This window comes from Sander lucioperca, chromosome 9, assembly GCF_008315115.2.
Source record: "Sander lucioperca isolate FBNREF2018 chromosome 9, SLUC_FBN_1.2, whole genome shotgun sequence".
NCBI lineage: Eukaryota > Metazoa > Chordata > Actinopteri > Perciformes > Percidae > Sander > Sander lucioperca.
This window is the reverse complement of record NC_050181.1, coordinates 12,653,136-12,680,257: the sequence shown is the minus strand read 5'-3', so window position 1 is coordinate 12,680,257 and position 27,122 is coordinate 12,653,136. Positions and strand designations below refer to the sequence as shown.

Below are 27,122 nucleotides of genomic sequence, written 5' to 3'. Positions count from 1 at the left end.
CTCTCTTTCTATCTCAGTCCTCGGCCCTCAGGATCTGCGGTTGGTCCAGCTAACCGACGTCTCTCTTCTGGTTGAGTGGGAGTCAGTCCGTGGGGCAGAGTATTACATTTTGACATATCATCCCAAAGATGATAAGAGTGCCCTGGAGCAGGTAGCTTTTTGTTTTTCCTTTTTGTTATATTTGTAGGTGTATTGAATAACGGAAGTAGCATAGAACCATATTTTTCATTTTGAAACACCTTTGTTACAACCCACTGTATCCTAGGTCCGGGTTCCCAACACAGAGAACTCCTACCTCATCACAGGACTCACTCCTGGGGTCACCTACATTGTCCAGGTGTATGCCGTCATCAAAGAAATTCAAAGTGAAGCAGACACGATCGAAGCTACCACAGGTGAGCACAGACCGCTGTGAGCAGGACTAAAAAACAACAATAAGGCCTTAAAATTAAGACTCATGTGGCAGGGAGGCCAGGTATGGTCTGCAGGTCTGGGGGATTTGAGGTCAAATTTAAGTGCGCTCGTGATGACGCCTGAGGCATGAAAACACTTAAACGTCAAGCTCTTAAATGTTTCGAGGAAGGAGGTGTTGCAGATTAAGAATCCAGATTTTAGGAAAGAAAATACACGCCAAGAGTCTGAGGCTTGATAAGGGCAGTCACATGTTTAAGCTATATATTCATGCATAAATGAACAGTCTGTTCCACTTATGCTAAATTACTTGCAGTGACTTGTGCAAGTTTTTTCCTGTATGTAAATCCACGGTAAATGTTTTTGTTTTTTTACATAAATACAATGCTAAAAAGCAAAGAACAAACTGAAGCCCGTCATTACTAAGTGTTTCATTAAGTGCTGGTTTGTTAACCATTACATTTAAAGGTAATTACAAGGAAATTACTTCACGGATGTGTTTAATGGAAATCAGACATGCTCACTGATGTGGTAGCGGCAGATGTGAAGAGAAACAGATTAATAGACATCATTGCTGGGCGTGAGCGAGATAGACCGACAGAGGGAGAGATTGAGTTTGACTCTAATGTGTGGTTAGCCTGGTCAGCCATGGAAAACCTCACAGAGCATGGCATTCCCATATGGCCATGCGAAAACACGCCATCATCTGGCTTTTGGTTGTGTGAGTAGTACACAGCATGATGCAGACTGTTACATAGTTAAACTTCAAAAGATGATCTACTTCAAAAGAGGGTTTAAGTGAATGTTTTTCTTTTTCCCTTGGAAAAACCCAATAGCTGGCATAAAAAATTGCTAACCCTTTTCATTTGGTACCAATTGCTTTGTTTGATGGTTCTGGTCTTTTTTCACCATGTGCTGAAATTCATCCCTCCTGGCTATGCTAGTATCCTAAATGGTACCTATCTGTTCACACAGTTACATGTATTTCATCAATATTTATCAAATGGCATATGTGTGAAAAAGCCTTTAGTGCTTCTAATCTTTAGAAAAATACCCCTGTCTGGGTATGGTACAGTATGTATAATAACTCTGACTCACAGTGTCATAGAGATGGGTTAAACCAGTGGTAATGTGTTACACCACATAACCTGTGCTTAGAATATGTGCATATTTTTCACGTCTTTGACTTTAATTTTAGTAACATGGGCCAAAACATGGCAGAAAAACAATAATACAAGTGCATTATTTACACTGTCTATGCTATTACAGTTTTTAAGAATTTTATTAAATGAGATGGAGTATTTTTTAAATCATGTAAGACGAGCAATTAGAGGTGTGATGAGATCTCGTTCCACGAGCTGCAATATAGTATAATAGCGAGATCACCGTGCAGTTTGTTTAACTTCCGAGACAGACAGGTGTTCTCAAATTGTCCTGGGGACTCTCTGACAGGCACAAGACAAAAGCGTTCATATGTCCTGGTGACAGACTGACAGGCTGAGGTTGTAGGGCAAGGCAACTTTTAGTCATTTTATGAAAAAAGGTTGAACAAATTGCAACAGAAGCAAACTCAACTGATTTTGTATCCTCCATATGTCCTGAGTAAGGAAAAAAAGCCCCGAAGAATCCCATTAGTGGAAAGTTTAGAAAAAGACCCAAATATAGCTTATTCATACGCCTATTCATTCCTTTTCTCAAGTGAATGGGGTAAAAATGTTAACCTTTAGATATCGCCATGAAAATTACTGAGTTGATTATTTACACCAAGACAAACAAAAACTGTATTACAAGTTTTTTGAAACTGTTTGTTAACATGGGCAAACGGTGCATAATCTAATTACGTATGTGCTAATTTGCATAAATACCACAACAGATCTAAACATTGGGTATAGCCAGGTGAAAATGTCTTGTTGACATTTTACAGTAAAATACTTTTTGTTAAAGTCTGAAACCCATTTAGGCTACCCATGAGCATTAATACATAGAGGCAGGAAGAAGTACTTTAAACCAGCCTTTATTAATTATTATTGCAGAGATGGGGTTTGGGGCTGGGTCAGTGGGACTGTTTCTGGGGGATGAGTTAGAGGGAAGAACAGGAGACAAGGGTATGGAGAATGCAGAAGACAAAAGGTAGGTCCTGTTCCCCATCTCTGCAATAATAATTAATAAAGGCTGGTTTAAAGTACTTCTTCCTGCCTCTATGTATTAATGCTCATGGGTAGCCTAAATGGGTTCCATTCAGACCTTAACATTAAGTCTTTTACTTTCCCCTAATGGGATTCTTCTGGGCTTTTTTTCCTTACTCGGGACATATTGAGTATACAGAATCTGTTGAGTTTGCTTCTGTTGCAATTTTTTCAATGTTGACCCCCATTTTTGCTTAAAATGTCTGGACTGTTTATTTCTATAGCACCTCTCAGGAACAAGACAATTTAAAGTGCTTTACATAAAACATTAAAGAGCAATTGTTAGTCATGAAAATAAAACAGGCTAAAAAAGAATAAGAAACACATACAAGAATTAAAGTTACAATGTAGTGTAAGAAATGAATACTTTTTTGATTAATAGCTTGTAGGGACGGTTTTGGGAGAAGAGAGGGAGGCTGCAGTTATTAGGTCTGAAGAGGTTAGTTATACAGGAGAGAAGTAGGGCTGCAACAACGAATCGATAAAATTTGATTATTAAAAAAGTTGGCAACGAATTTCATTATCGATTCGTTGTGTCGCGCGACACGCCACTCAGTCGCGGAGATAAAAGCAATTGAGTTGAGTGCCGTGCGGAGCGGAGCGAAAGAAAAGAAAAAAGAGCAGAGTAGAGGAAATACGGAGAGAGACCGGAGAGACCCTTAACGTTGTTCTGAAACATGGCGAAGGCAGAGAAATCAGTACGACCTAAGTCATCCAACATGTGGGAGCATTTCACACTAAATCAATCGAAAACGTGTTAATTGCAAGATAAGCAAAAGCGACACGGCATGGCACAGGCGCACCACGGTGATGATTCAGCACCTAAAACGTAAACATGTTGGAGTCCTTGATGAGGAGGAAGGGAGTTCAACAGCAGGGTAAAGTCACTACAGAATCCTACTTTTGTTCCGTTTTGAAGTGAGGGGGTCCTGTATCTGCTCTTTGGGTTACTTACCTTTACACAACTATTATATATAACTAAAACAACAAGTATGTATGTAAGTATGTATTGAGTTGATGTAAATTAATGCTTTTTTGTTTTTTGTTTTTTTTATCCGATTCATCGATTAATCGAAAAAAATAATTGACAGATTAATCGATTATTAAAATAATCGTTAGTTGCAGCCCTAGAGAGAAGCCATTTGAGTTTGTGGCAAAAACTTCCACAGTGTTCATTTTTTCATTTTGTGACTTTCAATTGAATAAAAGAGTATTTGTCATATTTCTTCATTTAAGTGTTCTTCAAAATAGTGGTAAAATCTCGTCTCGTTCTCGTGAACCCAATCTTGTGTCTCGTCTCGTGAGCTAAGTCTCTCCTCACATCCCTATGTGCAATGCTTACATAATTATTCTATATCACAATGTCTCCATACCCTAACATGTTAATAATGGAGTCGTTCTGTGCTGGCATTTGTTTTACATACTTGCATAAAGTTCAGTGTGCAGTTTTCCTGAAATGTATGTGAATATATTATACACAGTATGAGGTAGGACAAGGTGTGATTTATTTATTTTGATTAGGGCTGTCAAACGATTATTTTTTTTTTAATCGCGATTAATCGCTGAATTTCTATAGTTAATCACGATTAATCACATGTTTTATCACATCATTAAAATTCTATTATTTTGCATTTCAGAACTGTTTTTAAGTATATATTAACAATGGAAAGCAATTCTTACCAGTGTATCTTGACTGGGAATCAAATGAATGCAAAGAAAGTTACTTTATGAACTTGACTTTAAGATTTGTATTTGTTTATTATTTATTTACTGTAAACAAAAGAAAACCGGTTAATGAGACAGCGTTTGCACTTTGCAGCTGTTCCTGTTGGGCTGCTTTCTCCGTGTCGTACAGGCTGTGTATGCGTGAAACTACTGTCCCCCTCGACGGCAATGTATAAAACGGGTCAGAACATGCCAACCGTAGTACGTCTTTAAGACCCGAGTCTTCTACGATGCTGACAGGTCTGCAGTTAGTTGCCACCCATTTCGCAAGAGCTGTAGTAATTTTTTTGGATTTGGTTTCATCAACAGGTTGGCGAGTAGCACTCTCCAAAATAGTGCTTTGCCTGAGCCCGCTAGCATCAACCTGAGTCACGTTAATTAGCTCGTAGGTGGTAGCTCAAGCTTGACGTGCTTCGGTGATATTTTAATTTGGCTTTATACAACGTGCATGTGGCTTTCGACTTCTCTAATGAGCTGTCCAGGAGTTTTGGGAAATAAAAAGCGCCGTTCAGAATTGTGTTTTCTGCTGTCTTTCTCCATCATGCCTGCAGCCTGCAGCAGCAGGATGTGTTACGAGGAAGTATGGCAGCTTGATGATAAGTAAAGGTGTGGCACAGGGTCAAAATAGTAGCCTGTTAGGCTCGACAGGAAGCAGAATGAAGTGTAAAATAAATTAATAAATGGCGGCATGTGATTAATGTGATTTAAAAAAATTAACGCGTTATGCTCGGCCCTTAATCGCATCGCGATTAACGCGTTAATGCTGACAGCCCTAATTTTGATATAGTAAAATAGAAATTTTCTATTATCACATTTGGTTATGAGATGGCCAAAAGGGAAATTCCTGTATGGACTCCTCCTCCGGAAGGTCACATTTCAGGGTAAAAGGGATTCATTGTCTAGCCCATGGACATAGTAGCATAGCAGAGAAGATGCTTGTGATTACAGGGGCTTTAATGCAGGCTTTCCAGTTTAAGGGTCCCGTCTGTAGGTTACTCTCATTTCCACCATGCTGTCCAACACTTGTATCCTTCCCAGATGTCTCCGCTATTGATGGTATCCGAGTTCTTGGCCAGACAGAAGTCTCTATCCAGGTGGACTGGAAGAACCCATCAGCTGAGGTGGATCACTTCAGGCTCAAACATACTGACCCGGCAGGACAGGAGGAGGAGCTGAATGTACAGAGGAGCCAAGAGGCGCGCACCAAACACACTATTGTTGGTAAGTGTTGTAATAGATAGAACACAAGTTTGCACAGAAGGGGTTTTACATACATGCAAAAACGCTGAAGCCCCTGAGTATACTTGTGAATTTTCTTGTTAGGCCTTAAAACAAAGCAATGTCTATTGAGAATCTTCATCATAGATTATGTCCTCCGTGTGGACACAAGTTATGATCAGGTTAACCAAAAAGTGAATTTCCTTCTCAGATAGTATATTTGATGGATTTTTAGGCCTGACCAGATACAATTATCCAGTTTTTGCAAAGGAATAAAAGTAAGAAAAGTAAACATGGTATAATGTTGTAACAGAAATATATTGGAAATTAAAAAATGTGTCTTCCTGCAGGTCTGTTTCCAGGAACGGAGTACCAAATCTCAGTGCAGGCTATCAAAGGAACAACTGAGGGAAAACCTTCCTCTGTCACTGGTGCCACAGGTCAGTGTCAACATATCAGCGCCCATGAACCATTTAACCTTATGTGTTACTCAGTGCAAATTCTGTATATTATCAGTAAGCACTAGGGGTGGAACGGTACATGTATTCGTATTGAACCGAAACGGTACGGGCGTCTCATTTCGGTACATTAATTTACACGGAGAATACACGGTATGTAGCCCCGCCTTAGCTTTAAAGCTCCCAACCTCCGCCTACATGCAGTTTTTTGTCAGGTCGAGGGTTCAGTGAGTGAGTTAGAGCTAGCAGCACTAAGGACGAGTAGCCTAGCCTACGGCGAGTGGTGGTGACCCACAACAGTTAGAGGACCCGCCAGCCTTTTTAAGATCGCAAGTTTGGGAAAACTTTGGTTTCCCAGTCAGTTACAGTAGTACAGGCGAGAGAGTGGTGGATAAGACGAGGACTGTGTGTCGTCGTTGTTCAGCAGTTGTCCGGTTTGTGAGTGGAAATACATTAACATGCTAACGCACATCTGACGCCATCACTCAGATGTGCCAATCACTGGAACGAGACCAAAAAAAAAACTGTCCAACTTCTCCTCCCTACAGTGCCTAACCAGCCTTTAGATACAAATAGGGCCGAAAAAATCACTGAAGCAATCGGAATTTACATGTCATCTTCAATGCGCCCGTATTCATTCGTAGGTGAACCTGGCTTCAAGTATTTGCTGTATGTACTCGAACCTCGTTACGACATGCTATCGCATCCACACATGAGGCAAACTGTAGTCCCTTCCATATACAACCAAACACGGACGTTGATGGAGCATGAGTTGTCAGCTGCACCTTTCGTTTCACTAACGACTGATGGTTGGACTTCTCGTGCTACTGAAAGCTATCTCACGGTGACTGCTCATTTTATTGACTCTGAGTGGGAAATGAAAGCGTCAGTTCTAAAGACGCGGCCCCTGTATGAGCAGCACACAAACACTCACCTAGCTGAGAAGCTACAGGAGGTCGTGGCCAGTTGGCAAAGGTATGCTTGTCGCACTTAATAGCAAGAATACTTTCTTTTATCTTTTGTGGGGGAAGGTCTCACCTAAGTAGAATTTTTTTTTTGTTATTATTCTATGTAATTTGCACTTCATAAATAAGAGATGCTGTATTTTCAGTTTTATAGCTGATTGTCTTATTTTGTTTACAAGTTACTAAGGGTGCTCCGATCAGGATTTTTCAGGATCATATTTTGAATTGCTTTATTAAATTATGTTTTATTATTAATACATATTTTATTAATATGATGTATTTATTATGTGTCAGTAGCTTGTTGGTCTTTACATTGGAAGTTAATTTCCTATCCTGGCCTGGGACACACATTCATACGGTTTGATAAAGGACTTATTGGACTTTAACTTATCATTGATTTTACAATAACGAGTGTAGCTCATGGATGTATTAAGTGTAGCTGTCCTCAATTTAGGTCATCCTGTACGTCTCATCTCCGGTTTTTCCTGCATCCACCGTGTGTGTGTGTGTGTGTGTGTGTGTGTGTGTGTGTAGGTGTGTGTGTGTGTGTGTGTCGTCAGTCGCGGGGTAGAACTGAGCAGCAGAGAGCCAACAGGATTAAAACGGCAGCAGCTTTCAAGCGACTTAAACATCGTTACAGTCTACATTGACGTTAAAATGTAAACAGGTTGGCAGGACGGTCTGAAATGTTTTGCACGTTTTTCGCTGTACGTTTTGTCAATGCGCCACTTGTTTGAAAAGTACCTTCTCTTTTTCTTTACTTCGCCCTCAACAGCTTGTACATCCATAGCTACTGCTGACTCCGCGGCGGGCCTCTTAACACCGGGGATATGTCGCCACATTTTTTAACAGATAATTTTCCTTTCGTCTGTACCTCAGCTCAGCTAGCTAGCTAGCTAGTTACACGGCGTCCCGGAATAGCGCTGAAAACTAGCTACTCGACTATGCGTGGTCAAAGCCCCGGCTGTGAACGGTTTAATTTCCTGTAAGTTCTTCACAATAAAAGTCCTCCGTTATTTTGGTATTTGAATGTTTTTATTATGAAGCAGCAAAATCCGGAAATGTTAGGGATTCATTAGCAGTAACATAACGCGATTCCTATAAGCATTGTGCATTGTTACTTAGCAACAGCATTCTTTGACAAAAAATGTCCAATCCATTACAAGGATACAAGGCTAATTTCCCACCTTGGTTCCGAGGCACTTTTTTTGACCAACTCGGGGAGACTGATCAGTCCAACTGCTTTTTCTGCCAACGGTCGGCCGTCTGGTTGGTGTGTAACTTAGCTGCGTATAGAACATTTTCTCACGAGTAGTGCGTCATCTGATCGGCCTATCTGATCGGCCTTTATGGAGACCACCGATCAAACTATTTAAAGCCTTTATCGGCCGATAACGATTGGTTCCCGATCAATCGGAGCACCCTTACAAGTTACAGATGGAGTCTGGAGATGATGTGGGGTACTTATTGTTTACTGTTTACGTCTTACTTTACACACTTCAGGCTGTTGCAGCTAGCTCAGGGGATAGACTGTATGACACTAGGTGGTACAGACATGCACAATAAAAAAAAAAAATTGCCTTCTGCATTTTTGTTTTCTTTTCCCTCCATTGTACCGAACCGTGATGTCTGAACCGAGGTATGAACCGAACCGTGACTTCTGTGTACCATTTCACCCCTAGTAAGCACAAAATTGGCCCAATTTTCCTCAAATGGACTACCGCTGGACAGAAATTGCAGAGACTTGCATTTGTGCTACCACTGACTGTGTCTGAATAGGACGACACTTAAAATGATAGATCAGGTACTTGTGCAAGTGAAACACATTAAAGAAACAGCGAGGATATCCATATTCCATTTATTTTTGAATTGGGTGCAGCATCAAAGACAGCTCTTAGCTCCAGTGGTCAGAAACCTAATAGGAAAAACACATACTCTGTCATACACAATACTGACATGTTATGATACAACCTGGTATTACCTTCCACACACAGCCAATGATAATAGCATAATGAATCCAGCCAGCAAGGAGCACGGTTATGGGTTAATGATGGAGTGCTTGAATTTATAACCTAATCTGGACGGGTTGTAATGGCTGTAGTGAGCCGGTTCACCAAGAGGAAACATGATATGAATGGTGTAACGACTACAAGATGCTCCCTGATGGTTGAGGTGAGAAGGTCCATGATTTGAGTCCATCTGGTAATGTTGGGTTTTAGTGGTGTGGCATTGAGTTTGGTCTAACATTTGGTTTTATGATGTGAGGAGGAATTCATTTTACAGTTTCACTTATACAGCTGGTCATGACATTCAGTTACTTTAAAGTTATTATTTAAGTGACGGACCAATGGTCCACAATGGCACGACAGGTCTTCAGTTTCTCCCATTATTCTGCTCATTTATGCTTTGTTATATATGCCTTTCATCTCTCTTCCTCTCCTCCTTCACCTTAGCTCTCGTCCACCCTCAGAACTTACTCAGCACAAAAGCAGTCTCCAGGTTGATGGCTCTTTGTTTTTAGACCCTGAGGCAGCCAATATAATGGTTTTTAGTCATCAGTGTTAGCTTGGTTTTTTTCAAAACTCACCTCTCTTCTTTTGCAGCATTTTGTCAGGTATTCAAGGGCCCCTGTCACAGCTAATCTTTCTGTGTGTGAGTGTGCCATCTACTTGTGTAGTAATTTTGTGTGTGTGTGTGTGTGTGTGAGTGAATGTGCTAATCTACACCAGACAGACAGTGGGTTGTCTCCACTCCAGTAGCTATTAGGCCTGCACGATTCAGGGAAAAATATGAATCACAGTTTTTTAGCTTAGAATTGATACCACAATTCTCTGCCACAATTTTTTTCTCACAAAGTGTAATTCAACATGTCTTTACATAATTAAAACATGTCAATCAACATGCTGCAGCTACAACTTCAGTCTCTAGAGAAATGGAGTTTGTCAATTGCCAATTTAAGTACAGTATCAAAAACGGAATGATTTCTTAGCACACTCTTGCCTTTTATAGAATTAACATTCAACTGGCCAATCAAGTAGGTTACCAAAAATAGAAGTTTAAAGCACTGCGCTGAATATGGCCCTGAACATGGCTCTATGGGACCTCTTGCCTTGTACGGCTTCATCATATTGCACTTTGTGGTGATGTTTGAGGTGCTGGTAAAGATTTGTGGTGTTACCTTGCGGTGTTGCAACGAGGGCAAAGCATGCTTTGCAAATCACATCAGACTGACCCTTGCTTCATCTTGCTTGAATCCAAAATACTTCCACACCACCGAATGCGAGCCTTTTTTCGGAACGAGTTCGGTTTGAGACTGAGTGGTTGGCTGATTCTCGTCACTAGTTGCTGGGTTTTCATCAATATTCATTTGGTTTATTTCCGAACTACTGCGCTCGCTCGACGAGTGAAACACGTGACTAAAAGGCGCTTTGTCATTGGCCGAGGTTGAAATCAAAGTAATTTAAAAATTAAATTGTGAACCATTGCAATTTAACGATTTATTGTGCAGGCCTAAGAGCTACAATCCTTAATTTTAGGTATTGCATGAAAAGGCTTAGAGGTGATTGAGAAGGATAGTCCTCAGCTTTGCTTGCCAGCAAGGATGTGCTGGATTCATGATGTCTGGCATAGCGCAACAGAGACCACCACACTCCCCTATTATCTCCCCAAACATGGTGTTTGCATTGGGCCGGAGTGGTTATATGCAATGAGAGATAAAGGGAACATAAGGAAAAAATGTAGAAAAGAGCAATAAAGAAAAAGAAACAGTAAGTGCTATGGTTGCAGTAAGAAATGAGGGCCAAACTAGATGGCAGAAGGGTACTTTAAAACAACATTGAATGCACCATGAGCTTACGAGGTGCAATTGAATGCATCAGTAAATTCCGTCAGTGATATATTTCAGTGATGTTTGAGTTTTTTAGTTTTTTTGAGCACTTTTTAATTTTCCCTGTTGTACTGAAAACATACCGAACCGTGACCCCAAAACTGAGGTATACACTGAAGCGTGAATTTTGTGTACCGTTACACCCCTAGTAGATACTGGTCCTTTAGGGTATCGGTACCCAACCCTAATAAGGATACAATGAGAAATCAAGAGCAAAACTAAGACAGGGTATACAATTGAATGGGTCACAAAGAGGTCATTTTGGTAACATAATGTAGCAGTCCGTACTGTATTACTGTGTAGCTACTCGTTATGATATGAATGGTATGGTTTGAAACTGAGCTTTTGTCCGTCAAGGCTAAAACCCTACTCCTGTAGAAAGACTATTTTCGTACTAAATTTTACAATCTGTCTTCCACTCTTTGTCACTTTTCTCTTTCTCAATTTCTGTCTTAGTTCACCATCGACATGTTTGTTAATCATGTACCTGTTCTCCATACAACCAAAACTGTATGCAGTAGTGATCCAACACCATGCCAGTCGTGGTCCCTCACTCTCTTTCAGTCTTTCCTGACTTGCCACAACTTAAAAATGCTAAATAAAAACATAAATTAATAAATAAGCCAGTGTGGGAATGTATCTGTGTTGTTTCTTCAAGATGACAAAGTTAGTCAAAATTTAAACTTTACTTGTTTTTATTGACAACTCTGTAAATGGTGGTGAAATTGGTATTCACTATGGCCTTCATGCACATATGCATCCAGTGTGGCTTAGAGTTTAGATTCTCGGCCCGAGCCCAAGCCCGACCCGAGCCGTTATTTTCCGCCACTATCCTCGGGCCGGGCCTTTGATCAAGCATTTGTGTTTTTTTTAATCATTACTTTATTAGCCTAATTGGGTGGGGAGAAAGCTATGCCATAATCAGAAATATTATCTATATAGGCTATATTTAGGCCAAAGTAACAAATGTGTCCAAAAAGTTACACAAGTTGGACTACAGTTACAAAATGCAACACGTGTCATGCGCGGAGTCTCCTCCTCTTGCACACATCACACCGGGGCTGCTGGGCTGTATGGTGTAGCTTAAGTGCAACATGGAGGTTGAGGATGTAAAGAAAAAAAGAAAAACAGGAGAATTACCTTTGAGCAAGTTTGGAGGAAAGAGGTATGGAACCATTTTAAACAAGTCGTGGTCAGTGACAACATATGTGTGGGCTTTGTCGCGTGCATTAGGCTAAGTGCGGCACGCTGCTCGCCTATGACAGCAAATAAAACAGGGACTTGGATGATGAACAGACACATGAAGCAGGCTCGCCGTGGCAGAAAAGATGATAGTCAGCCTTCAACGTCCTCTTTTGTTACTTCTCCAAGCATGAGGGCGAGGCAAGCCCTCACAGAGAAATGCGTTGAGTTCAAACAACTCTGAATTGTAGTTGAGAACGTCAGTTATAACGGCCCACGTATTAAAAAAGTGTCGGGTTGAAATCGGGCTCGGGCTCATAATTACAGTTAATATGTCGGGCCGGGCCGGTCTCGGACACAGCGTGCACGGGCTCGGGTTGGGTCGGGCTTGATTTTTTGGGCCACATCTAAGCTCTAGTGTGGCTCTATAAATCATCTTCTCTCTACCTGTGGTATGTTGGAATTATGCTGGTCTTGCAGCATATACAGTCTGTCTGTGTGTGTGTGTGTGTGTGTGTGTGTGTGTGTGTGTGTGTGTGTGTGTGTGTGTGTGTGTGTGTGTGTGTGTGTGTGTGTGTGTGTGTGTGTGTGTGCGCGCGATTCTGTGGGTGTCCTTTAACTGCCAAAGTAAAATGATTCAATGACAGCTAACATGTAGAAAAACAGTCAAATGGATCTCTACTTGGAGCAGACGTTTCACAGTCACTAACCTGCCAAACGATTATAAGTCGTATAAACACAACATACCATGGCTGCTACTGCTGATTCAGATTCAGTAAAGTCACCACCAAGGTTCTGTATAACTAAAAGCAGATGGACTTGTCTTTGGTAGAGGAGTTGAATGTTTAGTCTTTATGTTATCTGGACAGAGTTTAGCACCTCATGTGGCCCAGTGGGAGTACCCTGTCTGCTCAGACTTGTCCATCAGTGTTTTCCGAGAATAGGTGCCAGAAAGAAATGACAAGTGAAAATGTGAGTAGGGACTTTTTAAAAAAAAACTAATGATGAGAACTCTAACCCTTCTTTGTCTGTTCATTATATTGGTGTGGTAAGATACAGCTCTATCGGCCTGTTCTTATATAGATGTACATCTATATGTATGTAGCAAGGTTCAGGTACAGGAGCGATTATGTTCTCATGTGTGGTATTTGGAGGAGGCTCTGCCATTTTTGCCCTATTTTATGGCTACATGCTGTAACAGCTCTGTCTCCTCAAAAGTTAGTTTTTTGCATTGTTTTTTTTCAGAGGTAATAATATATTGATTAGGGCTGGGTCTGGCTTATAACCTCAAGATATATACGGAGGCCACGATAAGTAACGCAATACACATTAATTTTGAAAATTTAAATTACAATGTCCTCCACAGAATTTACTACAACAGCTGTTCGTTTATTCTCTTAAAATTAAGGCCCACAAAGATTTTAAAAGTAAAATAAAATATTCTGTTTCTAATCCCAGAGTTATTAATAAATGCAACAAAATATACTTACATTTTTAAACTTAACATGCTTCAATGAATGTTTGAATTGTGAAGACACACAATGTTTGTGTAATGTGGATTGGCCTTTGTGATTTGACAGCATTACTACGGTTTGATTTGAAAAAAGAAACAAAAAACTCTGGTCTAATGGTGTGAAATTTGCATGCCTGATAGTACAGTGAATGGATAATGAGCAGATAATTTATGATGGCAAAGGGGGCCTTTCATATCATCCATATCGTATGTTACTTCTAAATGTAGATGTGGCAAAATAGACATGTCAGTTCTGTCATAAAGAATTATGAGCTGCTTACGGTACAAATAGATTGTTGGATAAACATAACCAAAAGCCCGTGGCAGCCAGAGGATTTCACGACAAAACATATGTCACACCTGACATAATGTAGTGTCTAAAATAATGGCGTCCATTGACACATATTTTCCCTCGGCTCCATCCGCAGACATACTGATTGGCTTCCACTTTACGGTGAGGCTGTAAATGATGAAAGATGGCATGTTGCTGTGCGCCTTGTGGTCGATGCCTCTGCTGAACATGCCACCCATAATGGATAAGCTGTTTTCCAAACGACCAAAGCCACAGCTCGTGTTCTGTAGACCGGTAGCCACTGTCGCTATGCAGCTAGTGGGGTAGAACGTCTGGAGAAACTCAATCCATCACACACTGTAACTTCAGAGCAAATGAAAGGCGCCCTCAGAAAGTAGTAGTGCTTGGAAAAAACATCTACCATATAGAATATAACATATAGAATATATCAGACAGCCAAGACAGCAGCTATACTGCCTATAAGAGCCTAAGGAACTGCAGAGGGTAACAACGTAGCACCAAAGAGGGAGAGGGAAACAAGACATACAAGCTTTATTCGGATGGTTACTAACCAAATTTAAGTTAATTTGTAGTGAGGGATAAAAAGCATTAGCAGACTGTCCTTGAAACTGTCAAAAGGTTTTAACTTTTATAGTTCATTTGGGCTGTCTGACTGTTGCAAATCAATTTACAGCCCACTAATTGAATTTACTTTTATTAAATTAAGAGTAGCCAACATTGCTTTGGGTAAAAAATAAAAAAGCAGGGATCTTGCGCTTCAGACTGACTGTAGCAAAGCAGTATTTGTATAAAATGTTAAGATTTACCAGTGGTTGTTAAAATGGTCTGCTGTTTTCAGGCCTGTTTCAGTCCAGCGTTGCCTTCACTGGGGACATACAGACAGAAAGCACTGGTGGATGTACTATTTCTGGCTGTATAGAGAAAACAATACCACTATGGATGTTGCGGGCAAGACTGTGTGGTGATTCGACTGTTACACCGTGAAGTGGGCAAGTTTTGCCTTGGCAGCCTTAATATATTGGCTATTGGACTATTACGTGTGCAAGTTTTAAATATAATCTCAAAGCCACTGAAATGAAATTACAACTAGTATGTGTGACAACCACTTCCCAGTTACTGCCAAATTACAAGATGCAAACACAATCTGCCTGGTGGCCCATGCTGCCTGTGTGTCAAGTCATACTCACACAATTCTGGTGTGAAACAGTGAAATTATTAGATGTAATAGTAAAAAGTAGACCGTCTGTGTGAACATTCAGCATGCCACGAAATATATTAAAACAAAGGTGGCAAAAAATCGAGTATGTTTTGAACAGACCAAACGTAGTACGATGATGTTAGATTGATTTGGTACACGTAATATAAACTTTTTGTATATTGAGAGGTAATGTTGTGTTTTATAGTCTCCAGTATAGTATTCAAAGAAACCAAACATATAGATGGATGCATATATGCTGTGTCATTGTGTATGTGTAGTGATAGACACTTTCTGGGCTCCCTAGTAGCACTCACTTAAAGGTCCAATGTGTAGGAATTTCTCCCATCTAGCGTTGAGATCATATATCGCAATCAACTCTCTCGCGCCACACAGTTCAAAGTACGTATTACAGCTACGGTAGCCTTCACGCTTCAAAAAGCCGGTCTCTTGCTCTTTTCGATGTCTTTTTTCTTTTTCTGGGCGAAGAAGACTCCTGTTCCTGAAATTTGGATTTTGAATACGTGTGGTCCTCCATGTTTCCTTGTTCAAACTTGCCGGGGCCGGGAAGCTACGATACCCATTAGCAGCATTAGCAGCACCTGTGAGTTTATCATGTGACAGCGAAAATGCGAAAGGCGGCGTAGTATGTCCTGTATGTCCCTTACCAGCTAACGTATTTCAAGATGGCGCATGAATATGGAGCGTCGACCCCAGTTCATGCGAATGCAAAATGTAAAATTTCAAGCCAATAGCAATACTTTGAATTGATGGTGGTGGTAAATATTCATGAAAAAGGACAAGTTTGTGAACGGGCAACACAGATTTTGATAATAAACAACTAAACACGTTACACACTGGACCTTTAAGGTACTTAGACCACTGATTGACCTCTCATTTTTAGGCTTTGGAAGAAACACTCAACCCTAATAAAATGCGGCTATTATAAATTCTTTCTGTGGTTTAGGTCATGACAGACTGTCAAGCAGTGCAGCCACAAGGACAGAAAAGTGACAACAGGAAAAGAGAAGAGAGACAGAGAGGGGGTATAGAGTTAGACAGCTGCATGGTTCCTTTCTTCTCCTGGATGCATCATCAATCAGTTTTCATGATGCAGACTGTGCACTGACACAAGACTGACCTCCATTGAGCCGCTGCCACAGAGGAATAATCCTAAATGATGATTGCTTTTACATTGCTCTTCACTTCCTCTGTGTATTTCGTACTATGCCTCTTTGACTCTTTTATTTTCTCTTCCTTCCTCTCTTGGTTGCTCTCTCTTTGCTTTCATTGAGATTCCCTCGACAAAGACTAACACCCATCCATGCACATGCACCACCCACTGCTCTGCCTGTGTCTTCCATATGTCTCCTGTGATTCTTTAAGCCCACTGTCTGTACAAACAGGGGCTCTGTGTTATCTGCTGTGCTCCTGTGTCCTTGTCCCACTGCAGCTCATCCTGTGCAGCTCATTGACCAGGACCAGACCATGGGCTGGCTGCTGGTGATGTTCTTTTGAAGAGCTTCACAGAGCTCTTCCTTTGATACATTAGTTCATTTGTCATCTTCAGTGTCCATACAAAGAAAATATGGATAATGAACTTGACGCATATGCACTCTGACAGCTGATTGAAAAAGAAAAACAACAATCAGTGACATTTCTTCAAAGTTCCTTCATTCCAAACATTGCTGCGGACTACTGCTTACGCTCAATTGCAGTTCTGGTTTTTACTCACCTCACTTGCTTCTTCCTAACACACCAATTCAATGATGTTGTGTAAGCGAGAGTCCAACCTCAGACCCACTCTATCCACACTTTACATTAAACTATTGCTATACTGTGCTCATCCTGCCCTATGCAAACACATTCCTGTTTTGTTGAGACTGTCCTCCCAAGAGAAACAACTGCATCAGTCTTTTTAGCTAACAAAGTATGTTTATGTTCAAGTGACAAAGCCCACGGGTGGCCTTAGTATTATTATTTTGCTTGAACATGATTGTCCCCGAACCTTAACCACGTGATCATTATTTTAACCATAAGGATGAAGGTCCCCTAACCTTAACTAAGTAGTCATTTTAACCCAAACCATTTGGTTCGGCAACCTTAACTAAGTACTTATTTAACCCAACCCATGATCTTTTCCCTACATTATTAGAAGGATATGTTTCCTGGTTTCTGTTTTCTGAACCGTGAGTGCTGTTAGATTGTGCTTCTTGCTCAACTGAGTTTCTAGAGAAGTCCTCGTTTTTTATTTGTCTGCTTTTCTCTTATTCCTTTTTTTAATCTCTTCTTCTTCAGACATTGATGCTCCTACCAACCTGGTCACCACTGAAGTAACAGAGGACACTGCCACAGTTTCGTGGGATCGTGTCCAGGCAGAAATAGAGGGCTACATGTTGAGCTACACTTCTGCTTTGGGCTCCAGCACCGACATCCCCGTAGGACGTGACAGCACCTCGTACAGGCTGGTTGGCTTGAAGCCTGGAGTTCTCCACACTGTCTACATCTGGGCCTTCAAGGGAGACAAAGTCAGCAGGAAGAGTTCAACAGAAGCTGAAACAGGTAAACTTTGAATGGGACCCTGAATGGGAATTGTGTGTCTATAATTAAATAAGATAAAGAGATAAATTACTAACACTTTTGTTTAAACATAGTTGTAGATGTAAAAACAAACATTTTAACCTGTGATTCTCAGATATCTCAAGTGTTCCTAGGCAGTGCGGTTTTTTCTTTCTTATTTACAGCCTTAGAGCAAAGGGAAAGATGTTTTAAGTGGCTCTTTTTCTTACGCTCCTTTGTGCAAACGCTCTTATCTCAAATAGCCCTTTTGTACAATGCAACCAATCATTTCCCTTTGATCTTCTGTGCGTTGGTTTTCTGCACAATTTCCTGGTCTATTTTTTTTTTTCTATTTTGTGGTGGCAAAAAGTAAAATAGACATTTTACACTTAGGCAAAGAGGGGTAAGTGTGCTATCTACCAACATGGAAACTTGAACTCTCACAAAAAGACTATTTAACATAATTAGGCACCTCATTTTAAGGCATTTAGTTTAGCCTGGGGCTGAATGTATTAAAGAAGTTTGAGATGAGCCATTTTTGCTTTAACAAAGGCAGCGATTTTGCTTCTCCTGTCTCTTCATCTTTGCTGTTGCGAAGGGTAGCAGCTGTTGCTGTCTGCTTGCCTTTATGTCTCTGAAAAGAGGCAGCAGAAGAACGCTTTTGAGGACCAACTGGCGCATATCCAAATTGCTTTAGAAACCAAAACCTTTGAGACATTTATATATCAGCAGTAAAAGAAGAGCTAGTTCTCACATTTGTATTGATGTCACTGTTAAATACCAATAGTATAAATGTTTGATGTGTTTTGAGATGTGTGTGTGTGTGTGTGTGTGTGTGTGTGTGTGTGTGTGTGTGTGTGTGTGTGTGTGTGTGTGTGTGTGTGTGTGTGTGTGTGTGTGTGTGTGTGTGCGTGCGTGCGTGCGTGCGTGCGTGCGTGCGTGCGTGTGTGTGAGATGGGTAAAAATGGTTTACTGCTTTGAGTTTCTGTTTGATGAATATACCTGATGTCATTTTCCATTTTTTTCTTCATGTTTATACACATTTTAAATTTGTTTTTCATTTCTCCTGGTCTCTTTTGATGAGGGAAGCAGACATTTTAGCTCCAATAACCTCACTCATACATCAACCAGTGGGAGTGCTCCTGGATGCAAATATCTGAAGTGGCTTGAAACTCACTTTGCTAGCTGGTGATGTTAGCAAGTGTGATCTCAATTACCTATAACAAGAGTGATATGGGAAGAGTAACTATTATTATTATTATTATTATTTTGTCATGATGAGGGACGGATGTGTCAAATTATTGGCTGTATACATGTTGAAATCTTCTATTTTCAGTGTTGAATGGGTTGCACTTTTTTAAGTGGACACTACCTTACTTGTTTTGGGAGAATACAAACATTCAGAGCAGCAAAGACACAAGATACATAGGGGATTCATCTAGTATTTTACAACATCAATGGTTCTGATTTGAAGTGTGTGGTGTCCTGTCACAATCTATTGTTTGCAATAGTAGTTTGCATGTTCTAATGTTCTAATTAACATAGCTCATAGTATACTCATACTGTAGTAGACCTGCTTACGTAACAATGTGTTTGATGAGACATCAAACTTGGATTTTTTTTATCACGTGTCAACAGAAAGGGAGAGAAAATTACTAATTTTGATTAAAAGACAAAAAAAAAAACAGTCAAACCCCTCCAACACCTTGATCCAAGTTTGACGTTTCTACCCTCTTACACATTGACTGAAGGTTATGTGTAAGTGGTAACCACATCTTACTGAATTGGATCAGCTGTGTGTAGTTGTTTTTTTGTTTGCACTGGATGTAGTAATGTTCTTTAGTAGTCTATACTAATCATAACTCCCCTGCAGAGCTGGACGCTCCTACTAACCTCTTAGCCCGAGATGAAACAGAGTCCAGCTTCAGGGTGTCCTGGGATCCCACCCAGGCTGAAATTGATGGCTACGCCCTAACCTACAGCTCCTCTGAGGGCTCAAGTGAGGAAATCCCAGTCGGGTCTGACAGTACTTCATACATGCTGACTGGCCTGAGGCCTGGTGTCCCCTACACTGTCTACATCTGGGCCATCAAGGGGAGCAAAGTCAGCAGGAAGATCTCAACAAAAGCTGAGACAGGTCTCAAATCTATGACATTCTGTTCAAATCCAAAGCACTTAATTATCTGACCAGCTAATGCCAACGATTGGGATTAAATGCTCATCTGCATGCACTAGTATGTTTAGGCATCTTAAAACTATTTTAACCCATATGTTTCAAAACCTTTTTATTTTCTTAGATGGTAACATGACCAACACCTGGTTGTTATATGTAGCTTTCAACCATTGTGTTATAAGTCTATTACAAACACCACAACTCTCTCTCTCTCTATATATATATATATATATATATATATATATATATATATATATATTTTCTTGGAGTAAGTTGATGGACTGGTCTGTAGTGTGTAGTTTGCATCATTAATGTATTAATATCCTCTACTAACATCTCCCTCTAGACCTGGATGCTCCCGCTAACCTCTTAGCCCGAGACGTGAAAGAAACCAGCTTCAGCGTGTCATGGGATCCAGCACGGGCCGAAATAGATGGCTACATTGTAACCTACAGCTCCTCTGAGGGCTATAGTGGGGAGATCCCAGTGGGGCCTGACAGCACCTCTTTCATGCTGACTAGTTTGAGGCCTGGGGTCCTCTACACTGTCTACATCTGGGCCATCAAAGGAAACAAAGCCAGCAGGAAGATCTCGACGCAAGCTCAGACAGGTCTCAAATCTACCATTGTCTGTTAAACCCACCAATTGAAGCCATGCCTCGATTGAAATACACATCTCACATATTCTTTTGTTTGGCAGTGTTTATGTTTAGCATCATATCTTGTAGTTATTTTGACAAGACAACTCTTTTGTAAACGCCAAAAGAAAAATGTGTTATTCACTTGGTAGACCAATCAGCTTGTTTGTTTAAAGTAGTTTCCAGTGTATCCATCCCCCACATCATCCACCTTCTTGCCAACTTCTTATGCGGGTCACAACGAGCAAAGCAGCCCATCCTTTTCGCCCAATAGCCCATTTCCAGCTCTTCCTGAGTAGTCCCATGCCAGCTTCGATGTGTAATCCCTCCGGCATGTCCTGCGACTACCCTGCAGTCTCCCCTCAGCCTCTAATAAGTTGTGCATAAGGAGGCACTCAGGGCCATTCTTTTGAAGTGATCAAAACACCTCTACCTGCTAATCTGGAAGAGCAGCTGCTGTATTCATATTTCTCTCAGATCAATAGAGTCTTCCCTCTGTCATGCAGACTGAGATCAGCCAACATGTCGGGGAACCTCATCTCAACCTCTTGTATCCAACAATATGATCAGTTTCTTGTTTTTTACCACCCAACCAACGTTTGTGGCCACAGATGAAAGATGGCTTGAAGATTGGCTCTTTGGCTCAGCTGTCTCTTCATGATCTGATATATTGTCTGCATTGCTGCACTCAATTCCCCTAATGTCTTGTTGTTGCCCTACAATCTAACTTGTGTGTAAAATCCCAATTTACCTGGATCCTTAGAGCAACTGCCTAATTATCTGAATATAACAAGACACCTTTTACCAGAAGAGGACATGTGAAGGCCTTGAAAGACTCTTTCCTCATTTTGACAGCCTTCTTCGCTCATGCTGTCCACTACCAGGTTTCTTGGGGTGAGCACTCCTCACCTTCTAACCACAGCTCCTTGCAGCTGCATCCATGATAGGGATTTTACACAGAGTTCATTATGTATAGAACCTATTCATGAAATTTTGGGCTGGAGTTGAGTTAAAATTATGTTGGACCGAGATACCAGGCCTTTTTTAGCAAACCCAGAATGCCAAATGTTCTGACCAATCTTAATTTTCCTCCCTGCAACATTCAAGTGCAACAGACTCCATCCACAAGGGGAAACCAGGATAGATAAGATTAGATTTAGCATTGGATTAGGCTCTTTTCTCTCTCTCAGAGTGCACATTATACGAGTCGCAATGTGCTTAGTCCGTAACTATTTGCCTAACAGGTATTACCCCCCAACTTCCAGCATTTCTGGCTGAGTTGCAAGGTTCCCCTGGCCACAGGGGCTGTCATTCCAGGCAGAGTTTTCTTGACTCTTGCTATAACCGTGACTCCTTATGCAGAACTTGGCGCTCCAAATAAACACTTGGCCTATCATCAGCGTGTCATGAGATAAAGTGCAGTCAAAAATTAATGGACATAAATTTAGCTACAGTTCTGATGAGAGTTCAGGCACAGAGACACCTCTTGGATCCCATGCTGTCTCTTAAAAGCTTACTGTCTGAGTCCTTGTGTCCTTTACATCATCTACATTTGGGCAGTGAGGGTGGGCAAGGCTAGTGGGAGGATTTAAACATATTGCATCTCATATGCCGTATATATAAGCAAGGTATCTAATTTTTTTTATGATGCGATATATGAGGGTAAACATCATTCTTCTCCTTGTAATTACCATCATATTACGAATGTTTTCAGCCAATGCATGCCAAAAGATTTAATTTGTTCGCCTTTAGGTGAGAAATGAAACAATACATTTTGTAGTTTTCATCAGTAGTTCCTATAGTTTGCATGTGTAGTGTATTAACCACCTACACTAACATCTTCCTCTAGAACTGGATGCTCCTGCTAACCTCTTAGCCCGAGATGAAACAGAGTCCACCTTCAGCTTATCATGGGATCCAGTCCAGGCAGAAATTGATGGCTACATCCTAACCTACAGCTCCTCTGAGGGCTTTAGTGAGGAAATCCCAGTCGGGTCTGACAGCAGGTCTTACATGCTGACTGGCCTGAGGCCTGGTGTCCTCTACACTGTCTACATCTGGGCCATCAAGGGGAGCAAAGCCAGCAGGAAGATCTCAACAAAAGCTGAGACAGGTTAATACACAACAAATAAGCAGGATTCTCTTTTGGTAAATAATAAAGCTCTCCATTCTCTGGAAATGGCAATTTAACATCATATAAAAGGTATTTTTTGACAGAGGCAGTCTAGATGAAATCTTATATAGCATACATACCAAACGTAAGTAACAAAAATGTCATTTGGACAGATTTTGAATTTATCTTTTTTTATTAGGCATAAAAATGCTGTGCATGGCCCATAAGCACCACCACTGTGTTTTAAAAATGCCTTTATCTTAGCCCAAAGCTGTCTATCAGTAACGAGTTCCAAGATTCTTAATGCTGATAAGAATTTTCTGTCAGTCAGGGTCTCCTACTGTACATGCGTCCGTAGTTTGGGGGACTATTGGATCTATAGCAGTAACGGGTCACTATCTGGAGCAGTGTTATGTACAGATATAGAAAAGTTGTAGCCTTTCAGATAAACAAGAATACAGTTATATTTTAGAGTTGTTAAAGAATCCCATTATTTTAATTAATGCTGATAAACAGCATTGAATTGGGTTGTGGATTTCTGCAATTGTGGGTGTATATTAGCCTACTTTAATATTGTTTTATGTGACAATACTGGATACACTGGTATTCCCAGGGGTCGAGGGTTAAGTATTAGAGGTCAGTGAATACATCTGGGTTGTTTCGTTGGGACAGAAAGTTACATGTGGAGCTTTTTAATATATCAATATAACCTCCAAAACTAAAAATAGAAAATAGTAATTCAGTCAAATTTAAATAATCTACCACATTTTGTAGACACCTGCTTATTAAGCTAACTTGGAAATTGCTTTTTTATTCACTTTATTGATAAATGTTATGTTTGCACACAAAACAGCAATCCATTAATTCTTACGTCATATGACCTTTGATTTATTAAGCTGTAAATGTCTTACAAAGTCAAAATTAGTTTACTCTAAACTTCAAAAGCACCAAAACTCCTGCTCTGGCAGGAAATGTTACCCATAGGCCACCCCAGGTCACCGGGTATGCCAGGTATGTTAACTTAGTGTGGAGTAAAAATAGCAGCAGCAGCACATGTTTAACGGGTTACAACAGGGTATCTTTGTGTGAGCCAGATCTGTAAAATCACCTGGGAGCTTTAAGTGAAAGCTGGATCTTTTTCAATTAGGCAGCAAATGGCCGAGTTTTGATCTATAAACTTGTCTCGTCGTAAGTCATTAGAAACGGTGGTAGCTACAGACCAACGTGGTGCTCGGTTCAGATAGGAAAGCCATTGTGTCAAAAGATATGATCTGGGACACATAAAAGTATGTGTTATTACATTTGAGATTTTATCGGACCTTGTAACAAGCACCATTAATGTGTCAGTTAAAGCTGTTTCAAACAAACATCAGTGTGCTTCACAGACTTTTTCAGCTGCATTGCTTTCCACTAATGCTACCACGATATGCACTAATGTGTCACTGTTCACACTTTACTCCCATTACCTTGTAATTACTAGATAAAGAGGTTTAATTTTTCAGTGATAGTAAAACTGACAATTGGACGATTCCTGAATATAAACAGAAGGCAGTGTTTCTGCCAGAAGTAGACTGAAAGTATGAGTCTTGACTTTAATAAATAGTAAATAGCTTGGGCTGATTTTGTACATCATGGTGACATATGCTTTCTTTAATTTCTTGAACCATAGGAGGTTAAGGCTCCCACTGTTACAGCAGCCGTCTTTGTGTCAGACAAATTATTTCAGCGTGTGTCTCAGGTCAAACCTCTAAAGCATTTAAATATGGCAGAGGAATAACTGCCAGTTTATCTGCAACGGCAAATTGTAACTTTGCAGGCGGCTGGTAGTCATCTGGTGTCGTGCTTCAGGTGAAGAGGCTGAAAAGCTAGTGTCAGATACATGAATCTTGGCCTTGTCATTGAGGTAGAGAAAGGGAATAAAAAGGGATGAATACTCCCCGCAAAGTTATGTCCGTTTGAGAAACACTGCTTTTGCATGTGAGTATGACAACGGTTTGTACTGAAGCACAAATAAAGTGTTTGATTAAAATCATGATTTAACAAAAACATCTTTAATTAAAGAGAATATATTCACTCACAATTGATTATTTGCCCCAGTTTTTGTGAACAAACTCAAGTAAGAGCAGCACCAAAAATCCTCTGTTTACCCAATCTAGACCCGAGTTGATAAGATGTATTAATGAACATACAGTATACAACATGTTCTTGTGCTGTAATCTACTCGATTTACACTCCAATCCATAGATATTGATGCCCCTAAGGACCTGAAGGCGACAGATGTGACGCTGGAGTCTGCTTTCTTGACTTGGGTTCCTCCTCTTGCTGACATTGAGGGGTACACCCTCAGCTACAGAGATGAGGATGGGAACATGGAGGTAACTTAGCCATATTTTCTAACCCAAATGTATTCACATATGCCACAACTGAAGTATTAAGCTCTTTGTCTTACAATTTGTTAATACAGAGATAAGCTTTCTGTATCTGGGTATATTTGCATTTTTTTTTTCATACAACTGTTACATTAAATTATGAAGAACACCCTCATATGGAAAACTGAGTTTGACTGTGTAGGAATATGCAAAACCCTTTTGTTCTGTATTGGGTAGAACTGTAGTTCCTTTGAGTAATAAATTATATGGATATTAAACTATACAGTGCAGGGTTTTAAGTCCTGTATTTACAAGCATACAGATACAGCTTTTTTTTTTACTGTTTAAAATAGATTGAGGTGACAGTAAAGGTGTATGTTCAATTTAAGCTCTGTAGAACGTTGACCTCTTGTGGTCAGAATTAAAATGAATCTACTGGAAGTACTCTATTTTAAGTACATGGATGAGGTGATTGATCTTTTACTGGAATCCTTTTTTAAGATTTTATAAATAATGAGGAGCAGACTTAATGCCTGTCTTTAATTGAAGCTCAAGACGATGTCATCTCTCATGCAGTAAGTGTTCAGTAAGATTAGCTGAAATTGATATTTATTGGGTTCAGATGGTTGAAAAGAAGCTTGGAGCCAGCGAGAACAGTTTTGCTGTGTCCAGTTTGGAGATGGGGAAGAGATATATTGTCACCATCATCGCCTACAAGGAGAACAAGAGGAGCAAGGTGGTAGAGACTATCTTCAGAACAGGTCTGTGCACTACTCTGCTCTTTCCTGATATGGTCTTTTCTTTTTTTATCGTTGTATTGTGTCACTTTGTCTGACATTTATTAGGTTATGTTATTCTACGCTGTAACATTGCATCACATCATGAGTATTCAACAATAATAATGCTGTCACACCTCTTTCCTAGTTGGCCTGATGTACCCCTTCCCCATGGACTGCGTTCAGATCATGAAGAATGGCAATAGGAAGAGTGCTATCTACACCGTCTATATTAACAACGACCGCTCCAAACCAATTGAGGTTTACTGCGACATGGAGACTGATGGAGGCGGCTGGCTGGTACAAATTACTGATAAACTGCACAGACCAAAATATGGAAAACTATCTTTTAAATAAGGTTTCAGAATATTATAAATACTGTTTGTTTTTGTATTATTATTTACAGTAATGTTTACTATGTGGGCAGAATTTATATCAGTAAATAATGAAGGAGCACTCCACCTGTGAAAACAATTATTATATAATGTCTTCTTTGGCTTTTCAAAGTCTAGAAGTTTATCCTGATGATGTCCACATGCTGTTGGGTTGCTTTATGGTTAATGTAGGATCTAGTTTTGTTTTTGGAGCTAATAACTAAAAGTCAAGATAACGACCTCTGATGCTTCGATTTTGACCATTTTTAAGTCTGAGTCCCCCAACTGTATGGCAATGCAGTGTAATAGCTGGATTATCCAGTTAGTGAAAGTACAAACCCCAATTCCAATGAAGTTGGGACATTGTGTAAAACGTAAATAAAAACAGAATACAATGATTTGCAAATCCATTCAACCTATATTTAATTGAACACTACAAAGACAAGATATGTAATGTTCAAACTGATGAACTTTATTGTTTTGTTTTTTTTGCAAATATTGACTCATTTTGAATTTGATGCCTGCAACACGTTCCAAAAAAGCTGGGACAGGGGCATGTTTACCACTGTGTTACATCACCTTTTCTTTTAACAACAGTCAATAAGCATTTGGGAACTGAGGACACTTATTGTTGTAGCTTTGTAGGTGGAATTCTTTCCCATTCTTTCTTGATGTACGACTTCAGTTGCTCAACAGTCCGGGATCTCCGTTGTATTTTGCGCTTCATAATGCGCCACACATTTTCAATGGGAGACAGGGCTGGACTGCAGGCAGGCCAGTCTAGTACCTGCACTCTTTTACTACGAAGCCACGCTTTTGTAACACGTGCAGAATGTGGCTTAGCATTGTCTTGCTGAAATTAGCAGGGACGTCCCTTAAAAGGCTTTGCTTGGATGGCAGCATATGTTGCTCCGAAAGTTGTACCTTTGAGCATTAATGGTGCCTTCACAGATGTGTTATCCATGCCATAGGCACTAACACACCCCCATACCATCACAGATGCTGGCTTTTGAACTTTGCGCTGATAACAATCTGGATGGTCCTTTTCCTCTTTGGCTCGGAGGACATG

The 27,122-nt window shown here is 40.3% G+C and overlaps 1 protein-coding gene across 5 annotated transcripts in view; it reads left to right on the top strand.

Annotated features, from left to right (window-relative positions):
- The window catches only part of tnn (tenascin N), a 52,844-nt gene that overhangs the window by 19,024 nt on the left and 6,698 nt on the right, over window positions 1-27,122 (top strand). For 3 of the 5 annotated variants that reach the window (XM_031294333.2, XM_031294332.2, XM_036005693.1), the window contains 11 exons: window positions 18-151; window positions 266-395; window positions 5,361-5,543; window positions 5,891-5,980; window positions 17,351-17,614; window positions 19,485-19,748; window positions 20,131-20,394; window positions 22,271-22,534; window positions 24,779-24,909; window positions 25,526-25,664; window positions 25,828-25,979. In XM_031294333.2, coding sequence (XP_031150193.1) covers window positions 18-151; window positions 266-395; window positions 5,361-5,543; window positions 5,891-5,980; window positions 17,351-17,614; window positions 19,485-19,748; window positions 20,131-20,394; window positions 22,271-22,534; window positions 24,779-24,909; window positions 25,526-25,664; window positions 25,828-25,979 — 2,015 coding nt within the window. The remainder of the gene's footprint in view (window positions 1-17; window positions 152-265; window positions 396-5,360; window positions 5,544-5,890; window positions 5,981-17,350; window positions 17,615-19,484; window positions 19,749-20,130; window positions 20,395-22,270; window positions 22,535-24,778; window positions 24,910-25,525; window positions 25,665-25,827; window positions 25,980-27,122) is intronic. The other 2 variants (XM_031294334.2, XM_036005694.1) reach the window with 2 other exon arrangements.